The sequence below is a fragment of the Centrocercus urophasianus genome, unplaced genomic scaffold (assembly GCF_019232065.1).
Source record: "Centrocercus urophasianus isolate 14NV4802_14NV808 unplaced genomic scaffold, USGS_Curo_1.0 seq_35, whole genome shotgun sequence".
Classification (NCBI taxonomy): domain Eukaryota; kingdom Metazoa; phylum Chordata; class Aves; order Galliformes; family Phasianidae; genus Centrocercus; species Centrocercus urophasianus.
In genome coordinates, this window is record NW_024884922.1 from 7,290,310 (window position 1) to 7,304,468 (window position 14,159).

The 14,159-nt window shown below is 47.7% G+C and overlaps 1 protein-coding gene across 5 annotated transcripts in view; it reads right to left on the reverse strand.

The window, feature by feature from the left end:
* Positions 1-1,572: 1,572 nt before the first annotated feature.
* The window catches only part of DYM (dymeclin), a 149,799-nt gene continuing 137,212 nt past the window's right edge, over positions 1,573-14,159 (reverse strand). For all 5 annotated transcript variants that reach the window (XM_042831189.1, XM_042831190.1, XM_042831193.1 and 2 more), the window contains one exon: positions 1,573-2,760. In XM_042831189.1, coding sequence (XP_042687123.1) covers positions 2,611-2,760 — 150 coding nt within the window. In that variant the 3' untranslated portion in view covers positions 1,573-2,610. The remainder of the gene's footprint in view (positions 2,761-14,159) is intronic.

Genomic DNA, 14,159 nt, shown 5'->3' on the forward strand with positions numbered 1-14,159 from the left:
GTGTAGAAGGAAAAGCCTCACTTTCCAATTAAGTTAGGGGGTGTGTTTGCTGCTTCCTTTCATGAAGTAGAATCAACCCGTAGACCAACAACCTGCTTCTTTGCCACAGCTTCCTCTATATTCACCAATCTTTGGCCACTGGAGTCTGATTTTTTTTCTGGCCATCACACCTGTGAGATTGTTGGACTGCTTCTGCCAAAGTCATCAATGCCTGATGCATCTGGGCGGCAAGGAAAATGAGTTGCAAGGGTAGGGAAGGATGGTGCTGAGTGGGACAGTGCATTTCTCCCTTCTCCCCACCCCAGCAGGTGGGGTGAAGGGAGAAATGCACTGTCCCACTCAGCAGTGGGGTTCCTCACAGTGGGGTTCAGCCCTATGCTGCAGATTGATGTGTCCTTCTGTCCATCAAGCACGGATTTAATCAATCATCCACTTAACACAATCAGTGCAACAACGTGTTCTGGAGCGCCGCCAGCCTCGTGCTGCTGGGTTGTAGGATTGCACTGCGACTGGTTGGTGCACATCACTACACAGCAGCAGTTGGGCTAAACAAACACAGTCCCAGGCTGCATTCACTGCTTTATTTCTTATTTATTTAATCGTGCATAATAAATCCTTCACAGAAAGTAATGAGAGGTGATCTGAAAGAGCGTTCATGGTGTGGGGACACTGCCAGCCCCACGTAACACTCAGCCCTTGGAGGAGCCACTGGGAGTTCAGCACAGATCTGGGTCTGGCTCTGCTGCTCCGCCCTGGGAGCAGATCTCCATCTCTTCCAAAGCAACCAGGTCTGGGAGCAGCGTGTGTCCATTACCACAGAAGGAAATGACACCATCAGAACAAACCTGCTGAACTTCGGTCCAACGGCGTCAGAACAGGAAGGCAGAAGAAATAATTTATGGTGCTCCTCCAGCAGCTGGTTGGACCTATTCTTTTCATCATAAAAAGCCCTTTCAAAGAAAATCGGTTACTCTGCAGCTTGGCACCAAGCACCTACTTGCTCCAGATGCTGCTGGAGGTGGAGAGGGTTCATTCACCTCGGGTTGGATGAAGACCATCCCAAAAGATACGCAGTTTCAAGCTGCATCTGCACAGCTCTTCTGACCCACAAATGCTCTTAGACCTCATAAAAAGGCAAAAATCAAGAATTGCTACAACCACCACGAAGAGTCGTCCCCCTTTGACTTTTGTTCAAAGGTGAAACAGCCAAACCAAACCAAACCAAACCCAAAACACAGTGTAAACATCTGCAGCTCAGTTCATTTCCCATGTTTTCCCATTTCGTTTCCCATATTCTCATGTTCATTCATTTCCCCTATTTTCCAAAGAAAAAAGACCATGTCCTGTGTTACCGTTGCTCCACCTCCAATGCTCCTGTCATGCTCTTTTTGTGTATGTCTCTCTGTAAGTTATACTTAAATACATTTGGAATGCTTTTAATATTTTTTTTTAAGTCACTGCTTCTTTTGTGTAGGACCCAAACAGACTCCCACCTTGAAATGAACAGATAAATGGAGCAACTCCAGCATCTCCTTCAGAAAAAAAAACGAAAAAAGCAATGACAAAATGAAAAAAGGTGCAAGGAATTTTTTATTTAGAGCCACTCAGGACTGCCTGGAAGTCAATGCATCCCCTCGTGCAGAACATGCTGGAGCAGGAGCTGCCAGGGACCTCCCTTGTATATCCCCACTGTGTGAAATGGGAGGTTCCCTGGAGACCAGGTCAACCCATGTCTCTCATCCAGTTGCAGAGCCAGGGACATTGGGAAAGAGCACTTGAACACAACAGAAGGAAGCATTCTACATTCAGATCAATGAATACTTCTGCCATAAACCTTTAACAGCCAACAGGGGATTTCAACACAGAACTTGGCCAGGGATCCCCACCCCACACCGTCACACATTTTTACAGGACATCGCTCTATTTTACAATCTTACCACTATTTTCTTTGGAGATTTTTTTTTTTTTTTTTCCCCACACTTTCAGTTTCCAGCAACAACCTTTGCACAGAAGATCTGTGAAGGACTGGCTCTGCAAGCTGGTGCTCCTAGTCCCTCTGTGTGCCAGCCAAACACAAAGACTCGCCCCAGAAAACCCTCCCACAAACATTTTGACATCTAAATCAAGTGCTTTGAGTCTGCCTGGGAGCTAACTGGATTAACATGCTGCTTGGGTGGCACCAGAGGAGGGACAGCAGCCATGCCAGTGACACTGAAACAAAGGGCTGGGAATGAGAGTGTGGGGTTGGGCAACGAGTGACCCACAGCAGAACCCAACGGACCAGAAGCTTGACCCAAAGAAATGAAAATCCAAATGCTGCCCAAATCCAAGTTCTCAGTCTCTTTCCTCACTTAAAAGAGCAATCGGTGGTGTTGGTAGTAACTTCATACCCCATGTGTAAGGCCTCGTGTTCATCAGACAAGCTCTGGTTACAGGACAGTAAATACAAGGCTGCATACATGTTCCTCGCCCCAGGTGTCGGTGTGTGACAGCCAGAAACACAGCTGTGGGCCGGAGATGGGCAGCAAGGGCTGGGTCAGAGGGTGTGCACTGGAAGGGGTCATGGATTCACGTGGTGCAGTTTTGGTTTCAGTTTAGGTCTGACCTCTTTCAGCCAGAGTCCATGGTGAAGAGCTGGATGTCGCGTGGGTTCCAGTAGAGTGCCACGGCCGCGTTGTACACCAGGGACCAGACGTAGGGGATGAAGAACTCCTCAGGCTGCTCCTCCTCCACGTACTTGAACTTCAGCTCAGGGAACTTCTGCAAGAGAAAGGAAACGCTGTTTGCAACCATGCAGCCCAAAAACACAGAGCAAAGGGGAAAATAAAGGAAGGAACCGAACCACCGGAGCTGAAGGAAAATGTTTACCATGAGGCATAAAGAGATCATTTATAATTTCTTCTTGGAACTGAATGCCACACAGGCACATTGTGCTCAGCCATTCTCCTGATGCTCACGTTTGGTCTCTGCTAACAAAACTGAGTGCATCCTTTAGGTGACAAAGGAGTCCTACACAAAAATGTCATTGAATGCTCCCCAACTGGACTGCACCACACATCAGTTCATCCCACTGGTCCTGTGCACACACCTTAATGTCCGTGCATGCAGACAGCTCCCCTTCCTGACAACACAAGCAATATCCTTTCCACAAGACTTTAAGGAAAGAGCTTCCACAGTTGTCACACATCAGATGTGTCAGTCTGTCCCAATTGGAAAGCGATGCTGCAGCCCCAGCTCCCCCAGTTCTCTCTGGTTTGTTGCCTCCTTCGGGAGGCCTGCACACACAGAGGTGGTTCCTTGCAAAGCCCTCCAAGATCCCTGACCTCAACCCACCCCACCAAGCCCACTGACCACATCCCCAGGTGCCACATCTCCATGGTTCCCAAACGCCTTCAGGGGTGGGGACTTCACCACTCCCAGGGCATCCAGTGCCAGCATCTCTCCAGCCTTTCAGAGAAAGAATTCCTTTCAATATCCAACCTGAGATTGCTGAGCTTATTTTAGCACACACTGCTCAATCATCCACTCTGCTTCTGAACGTTGCCCACACCAAGAGCCTCAGACAAAGCCACACTGCAATGCTCCTGGGGGTCAGATAAAGCATACCTGTTTCATTATTTATTCGGCTGTGGCTGAGACTAAAAGACTAAAACTCCATGGCACAACACGACCAGAACAAGCACAGCAACGGCCAGGAAGCCTCTGCCCGTGAATGATGGAGGGATGCCCCATCAGCTTTCTGAGCAGCTTTGTGCTGGGGGATCTTCTGTCTGGAACAGCTCCTTTGAAGGGGTCACTTGGCTTTTGTGTTTGTTTATCTAACTCTGTGTTCTTGGGAATCTCAAAAACATGGAAACGTCTCCACTCTCCCTGTGTGGCTGCTGTTATTACAGCAGTTTGGTGCAGATCCCAAACACAGAGGGACACCAAAGCTGCTATCTGCACTGAGCTGCACCTGTTGGACCCCATGGTCTCCAGAGGTTTCTCCCAACCCCCTCAATTCTGCTCCATGGGGAAGGCAGCTCTACAGAAAGCTTCTTTATAGGATCACAGCATACCCTGAGCTGGAAGGGACCCATCATCAAGTCCAGCCCCTGGCTCCACTCAACGAAAGGTTGGGTGACAACATGCCACCCATCATCTTGCTAAGGACATCAGCGTCACTTTGCAGAGTGCTGCATGCCAATGGGAGGGCTTGGCTCTGAACACTGTGTGGCTGTCACCCTGGTGAGGCCTTCAGAGCACAGTAGGAGCTCATCCTTCCAACAGCGAAGGAGGGAGGAAGCACTCTTTGTTTCCAGCACTCCTTCCTCTGTTGAAGGACCCGAGGCTGTTCAAAGACAGCAGTGTCAGTGACTGCTGCATCCAGCTCCTGGTGAGCTCAGACCTCGAAGGCGTATCAGTAGCTGTCATTTCCTATGCCAGACATGAAGTCTGTGGTACAGCAGCCCTCCCACAGTCCTTCTGTGCACCATTTTCTACCATCTCTGTCCGCAGGTTGGGTTTGCCCAGCTTTCTAACCCACCACATCACCGTGCTCCCCCACTTTCAGGTATTCCTGCTCCCACACTCACCCCCAGCTCTCAGTTTCCCATCTCCTGGTCTTCCCTCTTCCCCAGCCCCATTCCTCTGTCTTCACAGCCTCTCTTCAGTGTATCTCCATTTTGCATTTGCCCATGTTTACTTTTTCTTCTTCATCAGCCTCGTGTTTCATTGCCATTCCCCGCCTCAGCCCTTCTCAGCTCCCAGTGCCCAGCCTACCACCCCCTCCCACCATCCCAGCCCTCTCAAGATGCCATGATTTGTGCACCTAGGGACACAGTGGGGATGACTTAGGGTTGGACTTGAGGATCTTAGAGGTCTTTTCCAACCTTAATGGTTCTATGATTCTTTGGGCAGGTTAAGCCCCAGTCCAAAACTCATGAACATCTATTTTATAAATGATACTCTGCTCTGCTTATATCCTCACTGTAACCTTCCCCACTTCCCTCCTGATGCTTCCTGGCTTGTGGTCAGTGCAGACAGGAACACGCTCAGCTCAGTGTTGCTTCAGCAAAACAAATGGTGAAACCTCATGGTGAAACCACTGCGACGTTTCCCAGCAGAGCAGAGCCCTCGCACCGCTGTCACTCCTCACCCCAGCAGTGGCTGCATGCAGCTGTCCTTCTGGGATGGAGGGGAAAAAGTGATTGAAGATGCAGATGTAAAGAAAGGAACGTTTTTTTACCTTCAGGACCACAGATTACAGCAACTAGGTTTTGTAGATACCCATGACACCAATCTGGGACTACTCTGAACTCAGAATCGCTCAGCTCTCACTATTTTGTGAGTCCTCCGCATGAAACAAATCAGGCAGAATTCCAGTTTTCAAGCAAGAACAATCAGCCATTGATTGTATTATTAAGTTTTCCTTCAGCCTGATCAGTGTTGTCATCTACTGCGCTTGTATACCACAGCAATTTAATGATCAATTTCAGATTAAAGGCTGTACCTCTGCAATCAGTCTGGCTCTCCCACACTCGCCACATGCCTTGAGCAGCTTTATCTCAAGAATGGAGACAAGGATAATGGGAGTGTAGACAAGGACAGTGGGAAGGCAGATGAGGCTAAGAAGAATGCAGACCAGGATAGTGAGGTTTTTAAGGAGAGAGATACATGAAGTGACACTAGTCAAGACCTTGCTCTACAGACTGGTGACCCTGCCCATGTCAGGAGGATTGAAACTAGATGATCTTTGAGGTCCTTTTCAACCCAGGCCATTTTACGATTCTATGACACTAAATCCATGTTTTAGGAGAGCTGTGAGACAACAAGGTCATGGGAGGCTCAGAGCACTTCCAGGGAGGATTTTATCATCAAGTTTCACTGCTAACAAAACTCTCCAAGTGGCAAGCCAAAGCTGCTTTGCTGCTATCGTGTACAACTTAAGCTGGACATGAGGAAAAATGACTTCTCAGGAAGAGCAGTGGTGCAGTGGCATAGCTGCCCAGGGTAGTGGTGGGGTCCCCAAACATGGAGGTGATCAAGAACCGTGGAGATGTGGCACTTGGGAATGTGAGCAGCGGGCACGGGGGGGTGACGTGGGGCTTGGGGATCTTCTCCAACCTTAATGATTCTATGATTTAATTCTGGAAGGATGTCTGTTCCTTACCTGGTGACACCCAAAGGAACCTGATCTGCAGCACGTTCTGACAAGAAGGACCACACCATAGTCTCTTAAATGGCAGTCCTAATAGCAGGGGAGAAGTCTGGGCATGGAAACATCACAGCCCCACCGCTCAGCTGGACATGAGCCACGGTGCAGAAAGATGCACATGTTCTTTGCCACCTTCCTCCTTGCCAGTGTTTCTGAGCCGAGTGCCTGAAACCAACGGGTCGAGCAGAACACTGCCTGCATTTCTACCCAGCCGTTACCAGAGGAGTGCCAACCCTGGGCACTTTGAACCCCATCAACCCAAGGCATCGCACGTCAGAGCTGGAGGGAACGTCCCAGTTGGATCTGTGTCATTTACACACAGACAGCACATCTCGGCTCCGGTCAATCCGCCCACCGCAGAGCCCTATCGTGTTTGCTGCTGGCAGACAAAGCAGAAGTCAGATTTCGTGGTCAGGACAAACGAGACAGCTGAGAGCACTGCAGACAGCCTGCGCCGTCAATCACGCGATTCGATGAAAAACCACAGGAAGTCCAACCAGCAGATGCAGTGCTGAACTGCAGTGACTCCGCCACCACAAAAAGCTCAACACCTTTTTTTTTTTTTTTTTTTTCTTTTTTTTCTTTCTTCTTCTTTTCTGCAGTTAAGATGATGAAGATAGCATCAGGGCCAGGCAACAGCAGCTGGCACGGCTCCATGCGGCTCCGAGGCATTCGAATGGAGTCGTGCATTAACACAAAATAAACCCCTTCACTAATGAACCATCCCAGGGCTGTACCAGGGGTGACCTCTGGTCGGATACCATCAGCAGATGGAGCTGCTTCAAGAGAGGGAATCTGTCTCTGCTTGCTCCATGATGTGGATATTGAGCTGGATGGGAAGCTAAGCAAAGCAATGGGGTGGAAAAGCAAGAAATCCAAGAACTGTATGAACACAAGACTGGAGAATCCTCTTCTCCTCATGTGCTTGCTTACAATTTGTGCTTGCTTACTCATTTGTGAGCTGGTGTTTTCAGAAGCATGTCAGTGGTTTAGAAGAAAAGCACCATTTCCAAAGGAGCCTTGCACATTTGAGAGTCAAATCTGCATTCATTTTCAGTGAATCCAAAGCTTCAAAGTCTGTCTGAAAATGGATTTGTGTGTGTTTGATAATCTTAGCAGCAGCCCTGCTTGGCAGCCCAAGGACGTGCTGGGAAATGAATACAGCAGCACTGCCTGCAGCATCAGCAGAACTGGACCTTATCAACAATATCCATAAATTAAAAAAAAAAAAAAAAAGATACTGATGGAATGGATTTTTGCAATTATTTAATTATTGCAGGGACACATATTCATTTTTTTTTTTTTCCCTGCCTGTTTTTCTTTGCATTACACTGCTTCTCTTTGACTTAAGAAAGAAAATCAACGTGGAGTTGGTGAAATACCTGCATACCTGCTTGCTATCTTTGCCTCTATCTCAGGGCTGAGGCACAGACAGCCCTGCAGAAGGTTACAGTGGGGAGACAAAGGAAGCAAACAGGAAATGTGCCAGACTGAGCAAGAGCCGCACATCTCGCTCAGCAGAGCTGGGGAAGGAATAGGTGTGAACAAGGAGAGGAAAGCAATGGCTCAGAGCTTGTCGGGAGGTGACAAGAAGGAAAGAGAAAACTCAAGATGGCAAAAGAGGCTCAAGAAATCCATGCACAGGCTAAATACCCACAGTTTAGTAAATCTCACGAGGTGAAGCGAAAAATGACTTTTTTTCCCAGGGCGTTTCTGAAACTGCAGCAGCATGAAGACAAATGCTCAGTCTGAGGGGAGTGAGTGCACCCTCAGTTTGCAAATGACACCAAGCTGGGGGGAAGTGTTGTTCTGCCTGAGGGTAGGCAGGCCATGCAGAAGGACCTGGACTGCTGACTGATGGGCTGAGGCCGACGGGATGAGATTCAGCAAGACCAAGTGCCAGGTCCTGCACTTTGGTCACAACAGCCCCACGCATCATTACAGGCGTGGGGCCAAGAGGCTGAAAGGCTGCACAGAGGAGAAAAGCCTGGGGGTGTTGGTCAGCTCTTGGCTGAACGTGGGCCAGCAGGGTGCCTGGGTGGCCGAGAAGGCCAACGGCATCCCGGCTGTATCAGAAATACCCTCAGCTGCTCTCCACAGTACTGTGCTCCAGGGTCTCAATGTCTTTCCTGCAGCAAGGGGCCCCACACTGCATACAGCACTGAGTTGCAGCCTCACCCGAGCTGAGCATAGGGGATGGTCACCTCCCTGCCCTCCTCACTGCACTGTTTCTGGCCCTTCTCTGCACAGCCTTCCAGCCGCTCTGCCCCACACTTGTAGCCATGCCTGGGGTTGTTGTGACCGAAGTGCAGGACTTGGCCTTGCTGAAGCTCATCCCAATGGCCTGACCACCCTTTGGAGAAGAAAGGCAGAAGCCTTCCACTGAGGGCAGAGCTGAAGAAGGCCAAGCATCCTGCTGGAGGTCTTCCAGCTATCAAGAGAAGCCTGCTGGACAAAGCCAGCAGAGAATAACAACTCATGTATCTGGGTTACAAAGTCTGTTTTGATCTCTATAGAAAAACTACAGGTCTCTATTCCCATGATCAAACCTTTTATGAACCAAAAATAACACCAGAATTACCAACCAGTATTCCAGTTGTCATGACAGAGACAACCATCTCGTAATTATATTCTGTAAAGCAATCACATGCTTTTAGCCTAATTGGTATAATGTACTGAAGTCTGCAGGTGAATTTTACCTTCATTGCTCAAGTTTTAAAAGGGTCTGTGAAACATAGGAACAGTGGAAAGTTCGGAGGAAATAATCCTGCTGAATCACAGAATGGCCTGGGTTGAAAAGGACCTCAAAGATTATATAGTTTCAACCCCCGTGCCAAAGGCAGGGCCACCAACCACTAGACCAGGCTGCCCAGAGCCACATCCAGCCTGGAATAATGGATATATCTGATATGAGTAGCTGTGTACGGAATGGCACGATGGATCTTCTGCACACAGACTCTGGAGTCAATCACACTTTCAATTAAAAGATGGGTTTGGCACTTGGGACACAGTCAGTGAGCATGGTGGGGATGGGTTGGGGTTGGACTGGGTGGTCTTGGAGGTCTTTTCCATCCTGAACAATTCTGTGTCTATGAAGAACCCAGTTCTTATGCAAAGAAACGAGCACAGCGTTGGGGTACAGCTCCACCAATGGAGGAAATGATTAAGCTTCAAGAACGTGACCCACATTTCTGAGTTTCATCAAAGCACCAGCAATCAGTGTGCTGCACAGGCGACCTGACCTAGGTGCCCTGTCTGGGCAATGCACACTTTCTGATCCAGCTTTTCAACATGCAAACATTCCCATTTGCTCACTCTTCCTCAGGAATCAGGAGGGTTTTTCCTCCCCACCCTTGGGAAAGGAGCAGAATGTTTCTCCTTGTGAAGAACCAGCAGCCACTCATACAGTCTCCAGCGCTGATTTCCCTCCTGCTGCTTGCCAGGCTCCCAGATGGCAATGAAGCATGCTGACAGCAAAATGCACTGATTTCATAGCTAAAGGATTTTCCTTGTGGAAGCGACCTACAGGAGCTTTCCACTGCCCTACTGCAGTCTTGGGAATGCACAGTTCACACGTGAAGGCAGAAGACCAAGAAGTCACAGTATCATTCTCAGCCATCAGCTTCTCTCAACCCACAGTCACAGCTCCTCTGATGCCCCACGTGTTTGTTTGCTCCTTCAGCTCCTCTCCCAGCACAAGAGGTGGCAGCAGGAGAGCGCAGTGATTCACTTTGCATATTTTCCCAGTGATGACCTCCCCAGCTATGCTTTCACGGGAAATCACTGCAAAGCTGCAGCATCTTCCAAAATAAGCCACCAAGCCAAGAACGTCATTTTGGACATCTGGGACCGAGTTCCTCTGTTATCACTGTGCTCAGCTTTGGCCTTGTGCACTGGGCAGGGACACGCAGGCCCCAGCCACTCTCCCACCCCCTTCTGATGCATTTGCCTGTTGATGCTGACATTTATGATAGGTCTGCCGGTGCAGAGGGCTCGTTTTATGAGGTTTTGTTTTTACATAATAGCAACCATTGAGCTGACGTCCCTCCCAACCAAACATCCTTTCCCCAGTGCACACTGTGAGTGCTGGTAGGGGAGAGGCTCAAAGGAAGAGCTCCTTTTGCTTTAGGGCATTTCAATCAGAGAGAGCCAGAGCTGTAAACATTTCAAAATGTCAATTACTCCAGACCAGGGGCAGACTCACTGCCACCAGCTGTTAGGTCAACTTCAGTGTATGCTTCTTCCCAAAGGCATTTTCAGGCTGTGACAGCATATTGTGGTCAGCTATTGGAAACGAGCCCTCATCAATGCCAAAAGAAAGCAGTTTGTAGAAGAGAATGATAACTAATGAGCAAGGGTTCAGGTTATTCCATGGTGGAGGACATCTGGGTCTTGCAGCTGGGCAACCACTTGTCATCTGGATGGCTGAGTAAAGTGGGTCAGGAGTTGAGCATGTGCCAAAACGGACCAGCATGCTTAGTGTCATCCTATAGAACTGTACATCCTCCAGGATGCAGCACTTTCCTATGAGATGAAACCTTCCCAATAAGAAAGCAGCACTTTTCTATAGTGAACCCTTTCTTTTTAAAGCAAACAATCACCTAAATCTGAGAAAGGGCTCAAGTGCTCTCCCACTCCTTTAACAACACAGGAAAATCACTTTGTTTTTTTACTGTTTCACTATGCTTTGAATACAGTATTTCAATATCTCCCTGCCTTCAATGAGCTGAACTGAATTCAGAGCTCCCATTAGCAAAAGATTGTCCTTAAGACACAAAGAAAATAGTTCCAGAGACTCTCCTTTTAACACGTGCTTGTCAGTGCCATTGCACCCCTTTGCTATCCACTGTATCTGCCCCTCTCCTCTCTGTGCATTCAGGTCCAAGCTGGGTGCCCCAGTGACAGCAATCAGCCTTTGCTGCTCTTTCAGAGCCTGTCAAAACCCAATGGGAAAGAGAAGAGGAATTCCAATGTAATTCTGCTGGCATACTGCACATACACAGCGTGCATTAACAGTGCTGGGAAATTCTCTCATCCCACTGTGGTGCTGGCTGCCCTCAATCCACAGGTTGTTTTGCTCCTGTCATGGAGGCATTCCCAGGATCCAGCCATGGCCTTGGAGCACCCACTCTTCTCAGGACAGCACTACCAGGGCCACTCTGCTCTCTGAGTAAAGAATTTCTCCCTCACATCTAACCTAAATCTCCCCTCTTTAAGTGCAAAGCCATTCTCCTTTGTCCCATCAATTATGTACCCGTGTCAAGAAGAGTACAGTGGGTTCATCAGGGTAATGAGTCAGAAAAAGAAACATGGTCAAGATCAGCCTTTATTTGTGAACTCAACAATCACAAACACAACCTAAATCCATGAGGATTCAAGATTTAATGCAACCAACCTCACACTGTAGTACAACAACCATACAGCTACAGAAAAACTGTGCTGTCCCAAGCCATGCTACTCCCAACAGCAGAGCCCTCTGTAGGGACGTGGATTCTAGAATCAAGAAGGTTGAGAAAGACATCCAAGATCCCCATGTCCAACCTCAACCCACTCCACCATGTCCCTAAACAGAATCAGAGCATCGTGAAAGTAGGAGAAGATCTCCAAGATCTCCAAGCCCAACCCCAAGCCACCCAACCATGCCCACATGTTCCCATGTGCCTCATCCCCACAGTTCTGGAACATCTCTGTGTACAGGGACCCCCCCTTCTCCCTCCCAGCAGCCTGTGCCAATGCATCACTGCTCTTTCAGACTTTCAGACAAGAAATATATACCCTAATACCCAATCTTAATATACATATGAGAAATCCTCTGCATAGAAGCAATGCAACTTGTACCAAAGGCTGTGACAAAATTCAGCTCCTTATGAGATGTAGTTGAGGCAGCCATCAGCTGACAAAGTACATTTCTTCCTTATTCTCACTTCTCGGAGTAGTTGCTGTAAATATTCAAGACATTTCTCTAATTTATGCATTTAATTAGAAGATATCTGCAATATTTCTGCTGCTTACATTTAACTCAATACTGCGTTGAAAGCTGTAATTTGTCTGGGATTTATATTCTGTACTCAAAATCTATTTTGATTCCTTGACTTCAACGTACACGGAAGTAAGAATGTGTCAAATCATGTAAATGGAAAAGATTATCTTCCATTATCTGCATCATCTGTCAGCCAGGGCAGAAATCTGAGGACTGTTCTTCCCAATCTGTCAGATGTTACAGAAACTTAAATTAAAAGACTCAATCAGAAGAGACAGCTGAACCCTGCAAGTGGGTGAGCAATAGGAGAGGTAGAATTGGGATCTGGCTACACAGTTATGCTGTCTCTTCCCCGTCTCGTATTCAGTTGTTCGCAGATCTCCAAGTCTTGCAGCTTTCTTGGATAAAATTTCAGAAATTTACTTCCATCACATTATCCTACATACATATAGGATAGGATATACTCCTTAATCAGGATGACAAGAACGGGTTTGGCACTGAAGAAAACAGCAAGTTGATTTTCCCTAGTGCAATTTTTCCCTTTCTCACTCCCCGTCTGGTGCTGCGGCTCTTCAGCAGGAAACGAACACATATTGGAAATAGCCCCCAAAGAAGGAGAATAAAAACTGCCAGAGCATTTCAGTGACAGTTCTGTTTGCTTTGACTGAAATTGCAATATATTTGGGAAAGAAGCATCATGCACACGCAGTGCATTTGGCAGTGGACCTTTTGTTTTCCCTGCAGGACATGCAACTGAGGGAGGAGGGCTGCACAACACATGCTGAGCAGACTGAGACATGGAGAAAAATGTAACAAAAACACAGAATACATAGGATGGCTTTCTGAAAGAGGACAGAAACATGAGAAACTGCTTGCCCAGCCTCTCACTTCCTCTGTATGTCGTACTTCTAACTCTAGTTGCAGCATCTTCAAACCAATGGCTCAGCCAACCACCCAATGTAATGCAGCAACAACAGACAGAAGCTGGTTGCTTTGTGCCCCTGCATCAGCTCATCCTCCCTGCGAAGGAGAAGAACCACCTTATCTCTGTATATACCATGAAAAAAACTCATGGAATATTTACCTCCAAATTGCACAGATAAATCAGTGTCAAAGTAGATGCACTGCACAGTAGGTGAAACGCAGGCAGTGCAGCTCAACAACTCTCACTGAAAAAAATCTGTAGCTCTGAAAAAAGATTCTGTAGCTCCAGTCACTTCCAGTCCTACTGGATGCAACAAAAGGCTTGCACTGGACTTCAGCTGTGCACGCAGAGATACTTCTCTCCTTGGTTATGCATGCTCTTGGTGATGGGGTTTGTGTGTCACCTTCTGATCCTTCTCCTCCCCAAAGTGTGCAGAGCATTCAATATCAGTCCCACATTTCTCAGCATAGTAATGCCTTGTCCTGATGCCCATCAGGAGGGCAGGAAGGACAATATCCCTCACCCAGGTGATAGGAAAATGCCATCATTTACCTCTCTCTCCTATCTCCCACCCAAAAACACTCCCAGCAGGGCTGAGTCCAGCTCATCCTTGCGACCGTTCCTAAGAACTGTTTAGAATATCTTTTACAGATGAAATTCAGAGCTACCAGCAAGCTTCTGGTTCACGGAAGGAGAAAATTACTGCAATGCACTTCCCCCAAGTCAGGATACAGAAATATCTTTCTGCTCCCTGCAGGATGCCCAAAGAATTACATATTGCATCTTAAAGATCTACATTTAGAAAGGATACTAACTATAATATTAGCAAACGCAGAGTAACGAATCCTATGCTCCAATTAATGTTCCTCTTCCCCAAGGTTCTTGTTGCACAGTTCTTTTCCCTATTTTTGTTGTTGTTGTTACTGTGGATTTTAGTCCCAGACAGGAATAAACAGCAGTGCTCAAATGATGCCTCTCCACCTCCTGCTTTGCTCCTGCTCACATTCAAAGGCATTCTTCACTTTACGACATTCATAGTTTCCTGGGTCAGAAAGAAT